The sequence below is a fragment of the Heptranchias perlo genome, chromosome 4 (assembly GCF_035084215.1).
Source record: "Heptranchias perlo isolate sHepPer1 chromosome 4, sHepPer1.hap1, whole genome shotgun sequence".
In the NCBI taxonomy this organism is placed as follows: Eukaryota; Metazoa; Chordata; class Chondrichthyes; order Hexanchiformes; family Hexanchidae; genus Heptranchias; species Heptranchias perlo.
The window spans coordinates 140,970-162,057 of NC_090328.1; the positions used below are offsets into that span (position 1 = coordinate 140,970).

General features: G+C 49.4%; 1 protein-coding gene and 1 pseudogene across 1 annotated transcript in view; one reads left to right on the plus strand and one right to left on the minus strand.

Moving 5' to 3' along the window:
- The window catches only part of spef2 (sperm flagellar 2), a 326,363-nt gene that overhangs the window by 110,516 nt on the left and 194,759 nt on the right, over positions 1-21,088 (minus strand). The window contains exons 27-28 of the mRNA XM_067982078.1: positions 16,188-16,307; positions 14,669-14,807 (exon numbers count right to left, since the gene is read on the minus strand). Coding sequence (XP_067838179.1) covers positions 14,669-14,807; positions 16,188-16,307 — 259 coding nt within the window. The remainder of the gene's footprint in view (positions 1-14,668; positions 14,808-16,187; positions 16,308-21,088) is intronic.
- LOC137321301 (U2 spliceosomal RNA) lies at positions 2,633-2,803 on the plus strand (annotated as a pseudogene).

Sequence of the window (21,088 nt, forward strand, 5' to 3'; positions counted from 1 at the left end):
ATCTGTGTCGGGAGAATTTGAGAGTCTTTCATTCGGATGAAATTACCACATATCAAGAGGGGGAGATAGAGAGAGAATAGTTAGAACTGGCCAGGACGGATTTCAAAAGGGACGATTGTGCTCAGCAAATCTCATCGAATTCTCTGAGGAGGTAATAGACATGGTAGATGGGAAATGCAGTGGATGGAGTTTACATGGACGTTAGCAAAGACTTTGACAAGGGTTACGGGGAGCAGGCAGGAAATTGGACATGAATTTAGATTTGAGGTTAGGATCAGATCAGCCATGATGTGATTGAATGGCGGAGCAGGCTCGAGGGGCCGATTGGCCTACTCCTGCTCCTATTTCTTATGTTCTTATGACAGGAGATTACTAAAGGTTAAGGGATATGGAATGAAGGGGAGGATAGCAAAAATAGAGGACCAGATCTGGGCAGTTTTTCAGAGTGCTTAGAAGTAGGTAGTGGTGTCCCACAGGGTTCAAATCTGGTTCATTTTGGTCACTGTGTGTATCAATGATTTGGATATCGCCCAGAGGGAGTTGGGTTGAAATCTGCAGATGCAACTATAAAGTGATATTGATAAAATGGGGAATGGGCTAAAAAGTGACAGATGGGAATTCAGTGTCAGTGTGAGGCGATACATTTTGGTAAAATAATAAGAGCAGTAATGATGGGAAGGTTATTAACGGTTGCCTTTCCCCACAGAGCCTTTGCGGCGGCCGCACCCATCCTCAGTGAGTCCCTCAGCACGTAGTCCTGGACCTTGGAATGAGCCAGTCTGCAACACTCGGTCGAGGACAGCTCCTTGCACTGGAAGACCAGCAGGTTTTGGGCAGACCAAAGGGTGTCTTTCACCGAGTTAATGGTCTTCCAGCAGCAGTTGATGTCTGTCTCAGTGTGCGTCCCCGGGAACAGCCCGTAGAGCACAGAGTCCTGTGTTACGGAACTGCTTGGGACGAACCTGGACAGATACCACTGCATCTCTCTCCAGACCTTCTTTGCAAAGGCACATTCCAGAAGGAGATGGATGACGGTCTCATCTCCACTGCAGCCTCCTCGGGGACAGCACACGGTGACACTGAGACTCCGGGAATGCATGAAGGATCTGACGGGAAGGGCCCTTCTCACCACCAGCCAAGCTAGGTCTTGGTGCTTGTTTGAAAGCTCTGGCGATGAGGCGTTCTGCCAAATGACATTGACAGTCTGCTCGGGGAACCAACCGACAGGATCCACCATCTCCTTTTCCCGCAGGGTCTCGAGGACGTTACGTGTGGACCACTCGCTGATCGTCTTGTGGTCAAAGTTGTTTTTCTGCACAAACGTTTCGACGAAAGACAGGTGGGGCGGAACGATCCAACTGGACGGAGTGTTCCATGGCAGCGTGGCCAGGCCCATCCTTCTCAACACCGGGGACAGGTAGAACCTCAGCACGCAGTGACACTTTGTGTTTGCGTACCAAGGGTCTATGCACAGCTTGATGCAGCCGCACACGAAAGTGGCCATCAGGATGAGGGCCACATTGGGCACGCCTTTCCCCCCTTTCTCTGGAGATTTGTACATCGTGACCCTGTGGACATGATCCATTTTTGATCTCCAGATAAAGTGGAAGATGGCTCAGGTGACTGTTGTGGCGCAGGAGCGAGGTATGGGCCAGACCTGCGCCACGTACAGCAACACCGAGAGCACCTCGCACCTGATGACCAGGTGCTTGCCCACGATCGAGAGGGATCGTCGATCCACAGTCCCAGTTTCTGCTTCACCTTAGAAATACGCTCCTCCCAGTTTTTGGTGCACGCCCCAGCCCCCCCGAACCAGATCCCCAGCACCTTCAGATAATCCGACCTGACGGTGAAGGGGACAAAGGATCGGTCGGTCCAGTTCCCAAAGAACATGGCCTCCTTCTTGGTACGATTTATCCTGGCCCCCAAGGCCAGTTCGAACTGGTCGCAGATGCTCATCAATCTGCGGACCGACAGCTGATCCGAGCAGACGTGGTCCATGTACAGGGAGGCCTTGACCTGAGTGCCTCCGCTGCCTGGGATCGTCACCCCTCCTATGCCCGCATCCCTCCTGATGGACTCGGCAAAGGGTTCCATGCAACACACGAACAAGACGGAGGAGAGAGGACAGCCCTGCCTGACTCCAGATTTGATTGGAAAGCTTTCTGATTCCCACCCGTTAATTGAAACTGTGCTACTGATGTCTGTGTAGAGCAGTTGGATCCAATTGCGGATTCCCTCCCCAAACCCCATTTTGGAGAGCACGTCCATCATGTACATGTGGGATATTCTGTCAAAAGCCTTCTCCTGGTCCAGGCTGACGAGGCAGTTGTTCACGCCTTCCCGCCACTGTATACTGAGGGAGAAACCCCTTCAGTCAGAATGTAAAATTCAAATTGATGTAATGTATCTATAATGAATCTGTAATCAATCATCTGTATTGACTGTGATGCAATGAGGCACCCTAGAGTGTCATAAACTGTAATTATGTATGATGTGTAACTGTATTATTGGAATCATATTTGAACTGCACTTGATGCAACCTGCAAATTGTATAATCTGTATTGTGTACGTTTGGAACGTGATATGACAACTGTATTGTATGTTTTGCTGCAAATTATATGAATAAAGTATATTTTTTGAAAAAAAATCTGTTCTTATCAGTTTAATATCTGATACGTCCCCTATCTGGGGACCATATATTAAATTGATTTTTGGAACAGGGAGATGGAATAGGGTCTTGCTCTGTCCACTCCACGCATCGACCCAGTATTGCAGTGTCTCTGGGAACAGTGCACCTCCCTCTGGGGAGATATTCAAAATGCAAAACAGGTCTTTCCCAGTGTATCTGTACGTGTGCATGTATTATTACTGAGAATAAAGCTGATATATTGCACTTAAAAATAAAATAAGAGCAATAATGATCCTGTGAATGGGCTGGGGGAGAGCGGAGGGATTTGGGGGCAGGGTCAATGGACATTAAAGGCAGCACCTCGGTGAGAAAAAAAGCGAGAGGAATTCTAGGTTTTATCACAAGAGGCACAGAATATAAAAGCCAAGAGGTAATGATGGGCTAATATAAAACCTTGAAATGACCTGAGTTGGAGTACTGTGCGCAGTATTGGGCTCCACACTATAGGAAGGATATCGAGGCTTCAGAGAGGGTACGAGACAGATTCACTCGGAGGCTGCCTGGTGTGTGGAAATACAAATCGAGACGGAGACTTGAAAAATCGGGGCTTTGTTCATTAGAATAACACAGATTACGGGGCGATGATAGAAGTGTTTACAGCGATGGATCAATGGGACAGGGTAGATAGAATCAGAGTGTTCCCAGAAGATCAGGGTGATGTCATAGGGAAACAGAAGTGATTGGTTGGTGAGTATTTGACTCGTTTAACTTTCAAAACAAGTGTAACTTTAGTAATTGTAAGGTTTCAGTCGTAGAAGGTTTACTAGCAGTTGTAAAGCTTATTGGGAGTAGTAGGGTTAATAAATTATAAATTTAATTATGAAGAATAATAAATTAATTAACACATAATAAAGATGTGTAGCGACTGCAGAATGTAGGAGCTCCTGGACCCCAGTGTGATCCGGGCCAAACACGTCTGCAGTAAGTGTCTGCAGCTTGAGGAGCTTCGGCTCGGAGTCATTGAGCTGGAGGTCGAGCTGCAGACACTGCGACACATCAGGGAGGGGGAAAAATACCTGGACACTCGGTTCCAGGAGGCAGTCACACCCATTAGGATGGGGTGGTCTGAATTGGTCAGTGGTCAGGGACAGGAGGGTGTGACTGTGAGCGAGGCAGGTAAGGGGATCGAGAAGGTAGAAGTGGAGGAGCCTCAGCCTTTGCAATTGCAGCCTGTATTGTCGAAAGTGGGGGCTGCAGGGTGGACGAGCAAACTGACTGTGGCCCATGGTACAGGAAGCCATTCAAGTGGGGGGAGTTGGTGGAATGTAGTGGGAGTAGGGGACAGTATAGTCAGGGGGATAGACACAGCTCTCTACAGCCGAGAACGAGAGTCCAGAAGGCTGTGTTGCCTGCCTGGGGCCAGGGTTCTGGATATCTGCTGTGGGCTGGAGAGGAACTTGCAGTGGGAGGGGGAGGATCCAGTTGTCATGGTCCACGTAAGTACCAACGACATAGGCAGGATGAGGGAAGAGGTTCTGCTTAGGGAGTATGAGCAGCTAGGGGCGAAATTAAAAAGCAGAACCTCAAAGGTAATAATCTCTGGATTATTACCTGAGCCACCAGCAGATTGGCATGGGGTAAATAAGATTAGAGAGTTAAATTCGTGGCTCAAAGATTGATGTGGGAGAAATGGGTTTTGATTCATGGGACACTGGCACCAGTACTGGGGAGAGTGGGAGCTGTACCGTTGGGAGGGGTTTCATCTGAACCATGCTGGGGCCAGTGTTCTGGCGAATCGTATAACTAAGGAGGTAGAGAGAGCTTTAAACTAAATAATAGGGGTGAGGGATCAAGTAAAGGAAGATGTGATAAATTAAAAAAAGAAGACAAGGCAAGAGAGCAAGGTAGCAATGAGGGAAATGATAATCAGAGGGTGGCAGGAAGGGACAGAGCATGAAAACTTAAGAGTGTGCCAGCAGATAAGGCGAGAGGTTGCAAAAATAGTAATGTCAGCACAAAAGGCTTTGTATCTGAATGCGCATAGCATTCGGAACAAAATGGATGAATTGACAGCTCAAATAGAAATAAATACGTACGATCTGAGAGCCATTACAGAGACATGGCTGCAATATGACAAAGGATGGAACCGGAATATTCAAGGGTACTTGACATTTCGGAAGGACAGCAAGCTAGGAAAAGGTGGACGGGTAGCTCTGTTAATTAAGGATGACATGAGTATAATAGAGAGAAATGACCTTAGTTCTAAAGACCAAGATGTAGAATCAGTTTGGGTAGAGATAAGAAATAGTAAAGGCAAGAAGTCACTTGTGGGAGTAGTTTATAGGCCCCCGAACAGTAACCACACTGTAGGACAGGGTATACAGGAAGAAATAATGGGGGCTTGTGAGAAAGGAACAGCGATAATCATGGGTGATTTTAATCTACACGTAGATTGGAAGAATCTGATTGGCAAAGGTAGCCTGGAAGATGAGTTCATAGAGTGCTTTCAGGACAGTTTCTTAGAGCAGCACGTTCTAGAGCCAAACAGAGAGCAGGCTATTCTAGATCTGGTAATGTGTAATGAGACAGGATTAATTAATGACCTCATTGTAAAGGAGCCTCTAGGTAGCAGTGATCACAATATGATTAAATTTCACATTCAGTTTGAGGGAGAGACGAGTAAGTCTGAGACTAGTGTTTTAAACTTAAATAAGGGCAATTATGAGGACATGAAGACAGAGCTGGATAAAGTGAACTGGGAAATTAGGTTAAGGGATATGTCAGTTGAGATGCAGTGGCAGATATTTAATGAGATATTTCATAACACTCAGCAAAGATACATTCCAGTGAGAAAGAAAGACTCTAGGGGAAGGACGCACCATCCGTGGCTAACTAAGGAAGTTAAAGATAGTGTCAAATTGAAAGAAAAAGCATACAATTCCGCAAAGATTAGTGGCAGGTCAGAAGATTGCACAGAATATAAAAAACAGCAAAGAATGACTAAAAGAATAATAAGGAGGGAGAAATGAGAGTATGAGAGAAAGCTAGCTAGAAATATAAATGATGTGGAGATGCCGGTGATGGACTGGGGTTGACAATTGTAAACAATTTTACAACACCAAGTTATAGTCCAGCAATTTTATTTTAAATTCACAAGCTTTCGGAGGCTTCCCCCTTCGTCAGGTGAACGATGTGAAATGATGTGAACATTTCACATCGTTCACCTGACGAAGGGGGAAGCCTCCGAAAGCTTGTGAATTTAAAATAAAATTGCTGGACTATAACTTGGTGTTGTAAAATTGTTTACAATTAGAAATATAAAAACAGATCGTAACAGTTTCTACAGGTATTTAAAAAGGAAAAGAGTAAGTAAAATGAGTGTTGGTCCTCTAGAGAGTGAGTCTGGGGAATTAATAATGGGGAATAAGGAAATGGTGGATGAATTGAACAGATATTTTGCATCCGTCTTCACTGTAGAGGATACAAATAACATGCCAGAAATAATTGTGAATCAAGAGGTGAAAGGGAGGGAGGAACTTAAAACATTTACAATCACCAGGGAAAGGGTTCTGAAAAAAATATTAGAACTAAAAGCTGACAAGTCCCCAGGTCCTGATGGACTTCATCCTGGGATCTTAAAAGAAGTGGCTGCAGAGATAGTAGATGCATTGGTATTAATTTTCCAAAATTCCCTAGATTCTGGAAGGGTCCCATCAGATTGGAAAATAGTGAATGTAACTCCTCTATTCAAGAAAGGAGGGAGACAGAAAGCAGGAAACTACAGGCCAGTTAGCTTAACATCTGTCATAGGGAAAATGACAATCTATTATTAAGGAGGTTGTAGCAGGGCACTTAGAAAATCTCAATGCAATCAGGCAGCGTCAACACGGCTTTGTGAAAGGGAAATCGTGTTTGACTAATTTATTAGAGTTCTTTGAGGAAGTAACTAGCAACGTGGATAAAGGGGATCCTGTGGATGTGGTGTACTTGGATTTCCAGAAACTTTTGACAAGGTGCCACATCAAAGGCTACTACACAAAATAAGAGCTCATGGTGTGGGGTAACATATTAGCATGGATAAAGGATTGGTTAGCTAACAGGAAACAGAGAGTAAGAATACATGGGTCATTTTCAGGTTGGCAAGATGTAACAAGTAGAGTGCCACAGTGATCAGTACTTGGGCCTCAACTATTTACAATCTATATCAATGACTTGGATGAAGGGACCGAATGTGTGTTTGCTAAGTTTGCTGATGACACAAAAGGTAGGTAGGAAAGTAAGTTGTGAAGAGGACATAAGGTCGGAAAAATTGGATAAGAGTCCGTTCTGGGCGATGTTAGCGAGATGCACTAACACCCCGCGCTCGATGGACCCTGGGCAGGCAAGACGCAAGTTTGGACCCAAGGGAGCACTTACCTGCATTTGGCGTTCCATTCCAGCAATTTGAACTTTCCACCACCAGAGGGAGCTCCATCTCTTAAAGGGAGGATGTTTCTTAGAAATCTCTTAAAGGTAACTGGTACCTGGTATTTGCTGAAAATAACAGTCGACTCTCTGCATGGAGTCTGAACGGAGATCAGACATCGCACATGTAAAACACAGATGAAGATCCCATCCCTATGTTTACACACTGATGAGTTATGTTAAAACATTGAATAAAGGTTGCGCACTACTAAATCCCACATCCGCCAATCTGCACACCAGACCTCACCAATCTGCCGATCTGAGTTTGTACCAGGCCTGTGAGAGTGCATGCACCAAGGTTCACTGCTGATGCACGCGAGACCTTGGGTGCAGGAGGTGGACAGAAGGAGGGGCATCCCATATCCCCGGGGGGCAAGTGGCCCTCCAGACATATACCCAAAAGGCAGTGGGAGGCAGCGGGGGACGAAGTCAGTGCCAGGCTCACAGCATCATGAACATGGATGCAGTGCAGGAAGAAGTTCAATGATTTGACATGAGTGGTCAAGGTGAGTGAGGTCAACTGTCAAGTGGTGTCTCCTACCAACTGCACCACACACTACACCCCCATCACCCACACACCAATAAACTCTCTCCATCAGTACTCAACTCTTCCAATCAGATGCTTCCTCTCACCCTTACACATTACCACTGTTTCAAGCCGCCCACCCACAACTCACAGGCCACACACACTGGCAGCTATTCCACCATGACAGACACATCACCCAGACACACGTCCCGCTTTCTTGCAGGAGAAGGTGGCGCATATCAAGAGGCAGCAAGTGGCCGTGGCATTTAGCCCCTCGAGCCTGTTCCGCCATTCAGTGAGATCATGGTGGACCTGTGACCTAACTCCATATACCCGCCTTAGCCCCATATCCCTCAATACCCTTGGTCCACAGAAATCTATCAATCTCAGATTTAACTTTCACAATTGAGCTCGCATCAACTGCCGTCTGTAGAACAGCGTTCCAAACATCTCCCACCCTTTGAGTGTAGAAGCATTTCCTAACTTCACTCCTGCACGTCCTGGCTCTAAATGTTAGGCTCTGTCCCCGTGTCCTGGTATTGAAGTCTAGGAGACCTCCAAAAACAGTTACAAATGTCTCGGCAGCCAGAGGCAATAATCCAGCCACTAACCTGTAAATCCTGCAAGGTCCCTTTAAATAGCGCTGGTGGGGGGTCCTCCAGGCACTCTAAGACACGTTCAGATGGTCGGGGTTAAGACTGTGCGTTGAGTTGAGCGTTAAATCCCAAAATGGTGTCTATCACTTTAAATCAGCGTTGTACACTGATTGAAGCCATTTTCTCCCTACTTTACATGATTCCAGCGTCCGTTATCTGCGCCTGCGCTAACTCCTATACCAAGATGGCGTCTAGCGCACGTCATGCTGGAAATGTCCGTGCGCATCCAAGACACCATCTTGGATGTCGGAGATGTCGTGTAGCGCCAAAACAACGGGCGCTACACGGCCCAATTTAGCGTCCAAGGAGTTTGCAAAGGGATTTTGATAGGTTGAGTGAGTGGGCAAGAAGGTGGCAGATGGAGTATAATGTGGGAAAATGTGAACTTGTCCACTTTGGCAGGGGGAATAGAAAAGCAGTATAATATTTAAATGGAGAGAGATTGCAGAACTCTGAGGTACAGAGGGATCTGGGTGTCCTAGTACATGAATCACAAAAAGTTAGTATGCAGGTACAGCAAGTGATTAGGAGGCAAATGGAATGTTGTCATTTATTGCAAGGGGAATGGAATATAAAAGTAGAGATGTTTTGCTATAGTTGTACAGGGCATTGGTGAGACCACATCGAGAATACTGTGTGCAGTTTTGGTCTCCTTATTTAAGAAAAGACATAATTGCTTTGGAGGCGGTTCAGAGAAGGTTCACTCGACTGATTCCTGGGATGAGGGGATTATCTTATGAGGAAAGGTTGGACAAGTTGGGCCTGTATACACTGGAGTTTAGAAGAATGAGAGGTGATCTTATTGAAACATATAAGATCCTGAGGGGACTCGAAGGGGTAGATGCTGAGAGGATGTTTCCCCTTGTGGGAGAGACTAGAACTAGGGTCCACAGTTTAAAAATAAGGGGTCTCCCATTTAAGTCGGAGAAGAGGGGAATTTTTTCTCTCAGATGGTTGTGAGTCTGTGGAACTCCCTTCCCCATCGAGCGGTGGAGGCAGGGTCATTGAATATTTTTAGGGCTGAGTTAGATAGATTCCTGATTAACAAGGGAGACAAAGGTTATAGTAGGTAGACGGGAAAGTCGGGTTGAGGTCACAATCAGATCAGCCATGATCTTATCAAATGGCAGAGCAGGCTCGAGGGGCCGATTGGGAATTAGGGGGAAAACTCTCCAGTGGCTGGAGTCATACCTAGCACAAAGGAAGATGGCAGTGGTTGTTGGAGGCCAATCATCTCAGCCCCAGGACATTGCTGCAGGAGTTCCTCAGGGCAGCGTCCTAGGCTCAACCATCTTCAGCTGCTTCATCAATGACCTTCCCTCCATCATAAGGTCTGAAATGGGGATGTTCGCTGATGATTGCACAGTGTTCAGTTCCATTCGCAACCCCTCAAATAATAAAGCAGTCCGTGCTCACATGCAGCAAGACCTGGACAACATCCAGGCTTGGGCTCATAAGTGGCAAGTAACATTCGTGCCAGACAAGTGCCAGGCAATGACCATCTCCAACAAGAGAGAGTCTAACCACCTCCCCTTGACATTCAACGGCATTACCATCGCCGAATCCCCCACCATCAACATCCTGGGGGTCACCATTGACCAGAAACTTAACTGGACCAGCCATATTAATACTGTGGCTACAAGAGCAGGTCAGAGGCTGGGTATTCTGCGGCGAGTGACTCACCTCCTGACTCCCCAAAGCCTTTCCACCATCTACAAGGCACAAGTCAGGAGTGTGATGGAATACTCTCCACTTGCCAGGATGAGTGCAGCTTCATCAATACTCAAGAAGCTCGACACCATCCAGGACAAAGCAGCCCGCTTGATTGACACCCCATCCACCACCCTAAACATTCACTCCCTTCACCACTGGCGCACAGTGGCTGCAGTGTGTACCATCTACAGGATGCACTACAGTAACTCGCCAAGGCTTCTTCGACAGTACCTCCCAAACATACGACCTCTACCACCTAGAAGGACAAGAGCAGCAGGCACATGGGAACAACAGCACCTGCACGTTCCCCTCCAAGTCACACACCATCCCGACTTCGAAATATATCGCCATTCCTTCATCGTCGCTGGGTCAAAATCCTGGAACTCCCTTCCTAACAGCACTGTGGGAGAACCTTCACCACACGGACTGCAGCGGTTCAAGAAGGCGGCTCACCACCACCTTCTCAAGGACAATTAGGGATGGGCAATAAATGCTGGCCTCGCCAGTGACGCCCACATCTCATGAACGAATAAAAAAAATATCCTGCTCTTAATTCGTATGTCCGTATGAGGGTCTAGAATGAGGGGCCATTGATACAAGATTAAATGTAAGGAGATTTAGTATCACAGAAAGTTAGCATGCAGGTACAGCAAGCATTTAGGAAGGCAAATTGCACGTTTGCCTTTATTGCAAGGGGTTGGAGTACAAGAGTAAGGAGGTCTTGCTGCAATTATACAGGGCTCTGGTGTGGCCACATCTGGAGTAATGTGTACAGTTTTGATTTCCTTACCTAAGGAAAGATAGACGTGCCTTAGAGGGGGTGCAACAAAGGTTCACCAGTCTGATTCCTGGGATGAGAGGGTTGTCCTATAAGGAGAGGTTGAGCAGAATGGGCCAATGCTCTCTGGAGTTGAGAAGAATGAGGGGTGATCTCATTGAAAGGTATAAAATTCTTAGAAGGCTTGACAGGGTAGATGCTGAGAGGCTGTTTCCCCTGGCTGGAGAATCTAGCATTTGGGGTCAGTCGGACAGAGTATTAATCATGAATTAATAGTAGCTTGTAACAAAGGTAAAGTAGTAATCGTGGGGGACTTTAATCTTTATATAGACTGGGCAAATCAAATTGGCAAAGGTAGTCTGGAGGACGAAATCATGGAATGTATTCAAGACGGTTTCCTAGAGCAATACGTCATGGGACAGGCTTATTTTAGATCTTGTATTATGTGATGAGACAGGGTTAATTAGTAATCTCACTGTAAAGGACCCTCTGGGAAAGAGTGATCATAATATGACAGAATTTCACATTGAGTTTGAGAGTGACGTACTTAAGTCAGAAACTAGAGTCTTAAACTTAAATAAAGCCAATTACTTTGTAAGCATTGTAAGCAGTGTCGATACAAACATAAAATTACAAAGGGATATTGATAGATTAGGTGAATGGGCAAAACTGTGGCAAATGGAATTCAATGTAGACAAATGTGAGGTCATCCACTTTGGATCAAAAAGGGATAGAACAGGGTACTTTCTAAATGGTAAAAAGTTAAAAACAGTGGATGTCCAAAGAGACTTAGGGGTTCAGGTGCATAGATCATTGAAGTGTCATGAACAGGTGCAGAAAATGATCAAGAAGGCTAATGGAATGCTGGCCTTTATATCTAGAGGACTGGAGTACAAGGGGGCAGAAATTATCCTGCAGCTATACAAAACCCTGGTTAGACCGCACCTGGAGTACTGTGAGCAGTTCTGGGCACCGCACTTTCGGAAGGACATATTGGCCTTTGAGGGAGTGCAGCGTAGGTTTACTGGAATGATACCTGGACTTCAAGGGTTAAGTTACGAGGAGAGATTACACAAATTGGGGTTGTATTCTTTAGAGTTTCGAAGGTTAAGGGGTGATCTGATCGAAGTTTATAAGATATTCAGGGGAACAGATAGGGTGGATAGAGAGAAACTATTTCCGCTGGTTGGGGATTCTCGGAGTAGGGGGCAGTGTCTAAAAATTAGAGCCAGACCTTTCAGGAGTGAGATTAGAAAACATTTCTACACACAAAGGGTGGTAGAAGTTTGGAACTCTCTTCCGCAAACGGCAATTGATACCAGCTCAATTGCTAAATTTAAATCTGAGATAGATAGCTTTTTGGCAACCAAAGGTATTAAGGGATATGGGCCAAAGGCAGGTATATGGAGTTAGATCACAGATCAGCCATGATCTTATCAAATGGCGGAGCAGGCACGAGGGGCTGAATGGCCTACTCATGTTCCTATGTTCCTACATAGGTATGAGGGGCGAGCTGCCTAAAGTAGATTGGGAAATTAGATTAAAGGGTATGACAGTTGATAAACAATGGCGAACATTTTGAAGAAACATTTAAAGAAATATTTCAATATTCTCAACGAATATACATTCCATTGAGAAATAAAAACTCCACAGGAAAAGTGATTTCTCCATGGTTAACTAAAGAATTAGGTTAAAAGAAGAGGCCTATAATGTTGTGAAGAAGAGTAGTAAGCCTGAGGATTGGGAGAGTTTTAGAAACCAGCAAAGGACGACCAAGGGAGGGGTGAGGAGGTGAGATAGAGGGAGGTGAGGGGAGGGGGGGGGAGGGGGAGGTGGGGAGGGGAGGGGAGAGAGAAGAGGAGAGAGTGAGAGGATGGAAGAGGGAGAGAGGAGGGGAGAGGGGGAGTGGAGGGGAGAGAGGGAGAGGGGAGTGAAGAGCGGAGGAGAGGGGCGGACAGTGGGAAGAGGAAGGGGGAGGGGGGAGGGGGGAGAGGGGGAGGGGGGAGGGGAGAGGAAGGGAGAGGGGGAGTGGAGGGGAGAGGGGAGAGGTGGGAAGGTTATGGGAGGGGAGGGGAGGAAAGGGAGGAGAGGAGAGTGGATAGGGAAGGTTATGGGAGGGGAGAGTGGAGATGAGATTGGAGGAGGGGAGGGGAGAGGGAAGGAGAGAAGAGGAAGGGGAGGGGGAGGAGAGAGGGGAGGGGAGAGGGGAGGTGGGAGGGGAGGGAGGGAGGAGAGGGGAGGGGGAGGGGAGAGGGTAGGGAAGGGGGAGGGGGAGCCGAGAGTGGAGGAGAGATTGGAGAGAGGAGAGAGGAGGGGAGGCAACAGAAGGGGAGGGAAGGTGTTGGGGAGGGGAGGGGGAAGCGAAGGGGAGGGGAGACGAGAGGGTGCGGGGAGAGTGGAGGTGAGATTGGAGAGGGGAGGGGAAGGAGGGGGGGAGGGGAGAGGGGATGGAAATGGGGAGGGAAGATTGGAGAGGAGAAGAGAGGAGAGGGGAGTGGAGGGGAGGGGGAAGGGTAGGGCGAGGGGCAGGGAGGGAGTGAGGGGGGAGGGAACGGGAGAGGGGAGGGGGAGGAGGGGAGCGGGCGGGGGTGCGGAGAGGAGAGGGGAGGGGGGTTGCAGGGGGAAACATAGAAACATAGAAAATAGGAGCAAGAGTAGGCCATTTGCCCCATCGGGCCTGCTCCCCCATTCAAATGATCATGGCTGATCGTCTTAACTCAGTACCCTGTTCCCGGCTTTTTCCCCATATCCCTTGATCCCTTTAGCATTAAGAAATATATCTATCTCCTTCTTGAATACATCTAATGACTTGACCTCCACTGCCTTCTGTGGTAGAGAATTCCACAGGTTCACCACCCTCTGAGTGAAGAAATTTCTCCTCATCTCGGTTCTAAATGGAATACCCCGTATCCTGAGACTGTGACCCCTGGTTCTGGACTCCCCAGCCATCGGGAACATCCTCCCTGTATCTAGTCTGTCTGGTCCTGTTAGAATTTTATATGTTTCGATGAGATCACCTCTCATTCTTCTAAACTCTAGTGAATATAGGCCTAGTCGACCCAATCTCTCCTCATACGTCAGTCCTGCCATCCCAGGAAAGGGGAGTGGAGGGGGAGAGGAGAGGGGCGGAGAGAGGGGAGATGGGAGGGGAGGGAGGAGGGAGGGGAGATGGGAGGGGATGGGATAGGGAGGCGAGATGGGAGGGGAAGGGAGGGGAGAGGAGAGGGGAGGGGAAATGGGAGGTGAGAAAGGGGAGGGGAGAGGGAGGAGGGAGGTGAGGGGAGGAGGGAGGGGAGGGGAGGCTAGAGGAGAGGGGAGGGAAGATGGGCGGGGAGGGGAGAGGAGAGGTGTGGGGAGGAGAGAGAGGGGAGGGGAGAGCGGAGGATAGACGGGAGGGGAGGGGAGGCGAGAAGAGGGGAGTTGGAGAGGGGAGAGAAGGGGCCAGGGAAGAGAAGGTGGTGGGGATGGGAGGGAAAGGGGGAGAGGGGAGGGGAGGAGGAGGGGAGAGAGGAGGGAAGGGGGGAGAGGGGTGTGGAGGGGAGGAGAGGGGAGAGGGAGGGGAGTGGAGAAGGGAGGGGAAGGGTGGAGGAGAGAGGGGAGATTGGAGAGGGGAGAGGGGAGGGGGAGGTGAGAGGAGGGGAGGGGGAGAGGGGAGGAAAGAGGCGAGCGGAAGGGTGGGAAGGGGGAGGGGAGAAGGGAAGGGGAGAGAGGAGGAGAGGAGAGGGGAGAGAGGAGAGGGAGCGTAGGCGAGAGGAGGGGTGGGGAGGAGAGGGAGGGGGGAGAGGGGAGGGGAGGGGGAGAGGGGAGAGGGGAGGACAGAGAGGAGGGGAGAGGAAGGGAGGGGGGAGAAGGGCGAGGGGAGAGGTTAGTGGGGGGGGAGAGAGACCCTACTTCAATACCTTTCCATTTCCTGCAGGAATCTTGTCCCGAGCCAGTCCTCCATGTTTCTGAAGACTTCTTCGGCCTTTGATTTCAGCTCCTGGACGACCATCATGGCCTTCAGTTTGATCAGCTCCAGCCGTGTCCTCACCACGAGCTCTGGGAACACAACCACAGCAGGAAAAGGGAAAGGGTTCACCAACTGCTCCACTGCTCAGTGGGTGACAGGCACTGCTCGGTGTGGTACTGTGTGCGCGCCTGTGTATATGTGCAAGTGTCTGTGTGTGAGTGTGCGTTTGTGTATGCTTGTGTGTATGTGTGTCTGTGTATATGTGTGTGTGTGTGTGTGTATGTGTATGTGTGTGTGTGTTTGCGTATATGTGTGTTTGCGTATATGTGTGTGTCTGTGTATATGTGTGTGTCTGTGTATATGTGTGTTTGTCTGTGTATGTGTCTGTGTACATATGTGTCTGTGTACATATGTGTGTCTGTGTATATGTGTGTGTCTGTGTATATGTGTGTGTGTCTGTGTATATGTGTGTCTGTGTATGTGTCTGTGTACATATGTGTGTGTCTGTGTACATATGTGTGTGTCTGTGTATATGTGTGTGTCTGTGTATATGTGTGTGTCTGTGTATATGTGTGTCTGTGTATATGTGTGTCTGTGTATATGTGTGTCTGTGTATATGTGTGTGTCTGTGTATATGTGTGTGTGTCTGTGTATGTGTCTGTGTACATATGTGTGTGTCTGTGTACATGTGTGTGTCTGTGTACATATGTGTGTGTCTGTGTACATATGTGTGTGTCTGTGTATATGTGTGTGTCTGTGTATATGTGTGTGTTTGTGTATATATGTGTGTGTCTGTGTATATGTGTGTCTGTGTATGTGTGTGTCTGTGTATGTGTGTGTGTGTCTGTGTATATGTGTGTTTGTGTATATACGTGTATATGTGTGTTTACAGGCACACACACACACACACACACACATATACACGGTGTGAGGCCTGCAGCAGCGATGGTGGCTGCTCTCTGGAAATAGCCGGGGAGAGGCCTGCATCACCAGTCCCAGCCTGGGACTTGCCTTTGGCTGCTACCTGTGCCTCTCCAGTCAGACTGGGACTCAGCGCACGTTCGAAGGCCTGTAAAATGGGAGCTCCTCTGGTGGGGTGTGGGTCAGTGGTGCCGGGAACAGCCCCTCCCACCTCATTGAACAACTGGCTCAGACCCTCCACCCCACTCCCAGATATTCTGGGGTGAAGTAAATGGGGCAGACACCAGGCACCAGGGGCTGTCTGCTCCATTTTTACTGCACTTTGCTCCCGGGGCTCTCTCCTCTGCAAATTACAGCAAACGTAACCGTTAACAGTCCAGGCAAAGGCATAGTTGGAATGATGAATGGGAACTGCAAATCATACAATCCTTTAGGCTCAGTCCCATTCCAGGGAGGATAAGCATATGTTGGAGGGAGCCTCCTCTGTTCCGGTCCCATACCTGGACATACCCTGTGTACCTATCCTTCTCTGTGCAGCTCTCACTCACCCTCTTCCTCCAGCGCTCCAAAGTACTCTGCATATATTCGCTCCCTCACTTCTATCCTCTTGACTTCCTCTGGGCTCGCGGCCAAAGAGGGTGGGACAGAAGGGGTTACAGACTGGCGACCTGGAAAGACCCACAAAAATAAACCTGTAAACTGTACGAGAGCCTTAGAAAGGTTTGGCAACTTTACGTTAAGGCAACTGGAGATATTGGTACAAGGAAGGAAGAGGACAATAAATCCAACAAGGCCATTCTTTTATCATTGGGCAACACCACCCATGCACCCTGTCCCAAATCCCCCAACCACATCTACCCACCCTCTCCCAAATCCCCCAACCGCATCTACCCACCCTCTCCCAAATCCCCCAACCACATCTACCCACCCTCTCCCAAATCCCCCAACCACATCTACCCACCCTCTCCCAAATCCCCCAACCACATCTACCCACCCTCTCCCAAATCCCCCAACCGCATCTACCCACCCTCTCCCAAATCCCCCAACCGCATCTACCCACCCTCTCCCAAATCCCCCAACCGCATCTACCCACCCTCTCCCAAATCCCCCAACCGCATCTACCCACCCTCTCCCAAATCCCTCAAACTCATCTACCCACCCTCTCCCAAATCCCCCAACCGCATCTACCCACCCTCTCCAAATCCCCCAACCACATCTACCCACCCTCTCCCAAATCCCCCAACCACATCTACCCACCCTCTCCCAAAACCCCCAACCACATCTACCCACCCTCTCCCAAATCCCCCAACCACATCTACCCACCCTCTCCCAAAACCCCCAACCACATCTACCCACCCTCTCCCAAATCCCCCAACCACATCTACCCACCCTCTCCCAAATCCCCCAACCACATCTACCCACCCTCTCCCAAATCCCCCAACCACATCTACCCACCCTCTCCCAAATCCCCCAACCACATCTACCCACCCTCTCCCAAATCCCCCAACCACATCTACCCACCCTCTCCCAAATCCCCCAACCACATCTACCCACCCTCTCCCAAATCCGTCAACCACATCTACCCACCCTCTCCCAAATCCGTCAACCACATCTACCCACCCTCTCCCAAATCCCCCAACCACATCTACCCACCCTCTCCCAAAACCCCCAACCACATCTACCCACCCTCTCCCAAACCCCCAACCACATCTACCCACCCTCTCCCAAATCCCCCAACCACATCTACCCACCCCCCTCCCAAATCCGTCAACCACATCTACCCACCCTCTCCCAAATCCCCCAACCGCATCTACCCACCCTCTCCCAAATCCCCCAACCGCATCTACCCACCCTCTCCCAAATCCCCCAACCGCATCTACCCACCCTCTCCCAAATCCCCCAACCACATCTACCCACCCTCTCCCAAATCCCCCAACCACATCTACCCACCCTCTCGCAAAACCCCCAACCACATCTACCCACCCTCTCCCAAATCCCCCAACCACATCTACCCACCCTCTCCCAAATCCGTCAACCACATCTACCCACCCTCTCCCAAATCCCCCAACCACATCTACCCACCCTCTCCCAAATCCGTCAACCACATCTACCCACCCTCTCCCAAATCCCCCAACCACATCTACCCACCCTCTCCCAAATCCCCCAACCACATCTACCCACCCTCTCCCAAATCCGTCAACCACATCTACCCACCCTCTCCCAAATCCGTCAACCACATCTACCCACCCTCTCCCAAATCCCCCAACCACATCTACCCACCCTCTCCCAAATCCCCCAACCACATCTACCCACCCTCTCCCAAATCCCCCAACCACATCTACCCACCCTCTCCCAAATCCCCCAACCACATCTACCCACCCTCTCCCAAATCCCCCAACCACATCTACCCACCCTCTCCCAAATCCGTCAACCACATCTACCCACCCTCTCCCAAATCCCCCAACCACATCTACCCACCCTGTCCCAAATCCCCCAACCACATCTACCCACCCTCTCCCAAAACCCCCAACCACATCTACCCACCCTCTCCCAAATCCCCCAACCACATCTACCCACCCTCTCCCAAATCCCCCAACCACATCTACCCACCCTCGCCCCATATTCCTTAACCCTACCTACCCACTTTCTCCCCTATTCCCAACCCTACCTACCCACCTTCTCCCCTATTCCCCAACCCCACCTTCTCCCCATATCCCTCAACCTCACCTATCCATGTTCTCCCCTATTCCCTAACCACATACCCCATTCTCCCCTATTCCCCAACCTCACCACAGAGCGCGAGTGAAAAACAGATAGAGCAAAAGACAGAATGAGAGAGACAGAGTGAGAGAGAGATGAGTGAGAGAGAGACAAAATGAGAGAGAGAGACAGAGACAGAGAAAGAGTGGGAGAGGGACAGAGTGAGAGAGATGAGTGAGAGACAGAGAGAGACAGAGTGAGAGAGAGAGACAGACTGAGTGAGAGACAGACAGACAGAGAGAGAGACAGACAGAGAGAGAGACAGACAGAGAGGGGCATAGACTGAGTGAGAGGGAGGCAGATTGAGGGAGAGACAGAGGGAGAGAGAGATAGTGAGGGTGAGAGACAGAATGAGAGACAGAGTGAGAGAGAGAGACAGAGTGAGAGACAGACAGGGAGAGAGACAGACAGGGAGAGAGACAGACAGACAGAGAGAGGGACATAGACCGAGTGAGAGAGAGGCAGAATGAGGGAGAGACAGAGTGTGAGAGACAGAGAGTGAGAGAGACACAGAAGGAGAGAGAGAGGGACAGAGAGAGAAGGACAGAGAGAGAGAGAAAGACAGAGTGAAATAGAGACATAGAGACGGAGAGGGAGAGAGACAGAATGAGAGAGAGAGAGAGTCAGAGTGAGAGGGACGGAGGGAGAGAGATTGTGTGGGCGAGAGAGACAGAGACAGAGTGGGAGAGAGACAGCGCGAGAGAGGAACAGAGTGAGAGAGAGACAGAGTGAGAGGGAGACAGTGTGAGAGAGCGGGAGACAGAGAGAGCGAGACGGAGTGAGAGAGAGAGAGACAGAGTGAGAGGGAGAGAGACAGAGTGAGAGGGAGAGAGACAGAGTGTGAGAGAGAGACAGGTTGAGAGAGAGAGAGGGTCAGAGTGAGAGGGACAGAGAGAGTATGTGGGCGAGAGAGACAGAGACAGAGTGGGAGGGAGACAGTGTGAGAGAGGGACAGAGTGAGAGAGAGAGACAGACTGAGAGGGAGACAGTGTGAGGGAGAGAGGGAGACAGAGAGAGCGAGACGGAGTGAGAGAGAGAGACAGAGTGAGAGAGAGAGAGACAGAGTGAGAGGGAGAGAGACAGAGTGAGAGGGAGAGAGACAGAGTGTGAGAGAGAGACAGGTTGAGTGAGAGAGAGAGACAGATTGAGAGAGAGAGACAGATTGAGAGAGAGAGACAGAGAGAGAGGGAGAGATGGAGTGAGAGAGGGAGAAAGACAGTTTGAGAGAGAGACAGAGAGAGAAAGAGAGAGACAGTGTGAAAGAGAGGGAGAGAGACGGAGTGAGAGAGACAGTGAGAGAAAGACAGTGTGAGAGGGAGACAGAGTGAGAGACAGACAGAATGAGAGACAGACAGAGTGAGAGATAGACAGAGAGAAAGAGGGACAGAGAGAGAGGGACAGAGAGAAAGAGGGACAGAGAGAGAGGGACAGAGAGAGAGAGGGACAGAGAGAGACACACAGAGGGAAAGGAAGACAGAGAGCGAGAAAAACAGAGAGAGAAAGACAGAGAGAGAGAAAGACAGAGTGAGACAGACAGAGTGAGAGAGAGGGACAGAGGGAGAGAGAGACAGAGACAGAATGGGAGAGAGACAGAGTAGGAAAGAGACAATGAGAGAGAGAGAGACAGAGTGAGAGAGAGAGACAGAGTGAGAGAGAGAGACAGAGTGAGAGAGATACAGAGACAGAGTGAGAGAGATACAGAGACAGAGTGAGAGAGAGAGACAGAGTGAGAGGGATATAGAGACAGAGTGAGAGAGAGAGACAGAGTGAAAGGGATATAGAGACAGAGTGAGACAAAAGGAGAGTGATTGAGAGACAGAGACAGAGTGAGAGAGATGGAGAGAGAGAGACATGGAGATAGAGGGACAGAGAGTCAGTGAGAGAGAGAGACAAAGTGAGAGAGACAGAGTGTGAGAGAGAGACAGAATGAGAGAGAGAGAGACAGAGTGAGAGGGAGAGAGACAGAGTGAGAGGGAGAGAGACAGAGTGAGAGGGAGAGAGACAGAGTGAGAGGGAGAGAGACAGAGTGAGAGGGAGAGAGACAGAGTGAGAGGGAGAGAGACAGAGTGTGAGAGAGAGACAGGTTGAGTGAGAGAGAGAGACAGATTGAGAGAGAGAGACAGAGAGAGAGGGAGAGATGGAGTGAGAGAGGGAGAAAGACAGTTTGAGAGAGAGACAGAGAGAGAAAGAGAGAGACAGTGTGAAAGAGAGGGAGAGAGACGGAGTGAGAGAGACAGTGAGAGAAAGACAGTGTGAGAGGGAGACAGAGTGAGAGGGAGACAGAGTGAGAGGGAGACAGAGTGAGAGGGAGACAGAGTGAGAGGGAGACAGAGTGAGAGGGAGACAGAGTGAGAGGGAGACAGAGTGAGAGGGAGACAGAGTGAGAGGGAGACAGAGTGAGAGACAGACAGAATGAGAGACAGACAGAGTGAGAGATAGATAGAGAGAAAGAGGGACAGAGAGAGAGGGACAGAGAGAGAGGGACAGAGAGAGACACACAGAGGGAAAGAAAGACAGAGAGCGAGAAAAACAGAGAGAGAAAGACAGAGAGAGACAGACAGAGTGAGAGAGAGGGACAGAGGGAGAGAGAGACAGAGACAGAATGGGAGAGAGACAGAGTAGGAAAGAGACAATGAGAGAGAGAAAGAGAGTGAGAGAGATACAGAGACAGAGTGAGAGAGAGAGACAG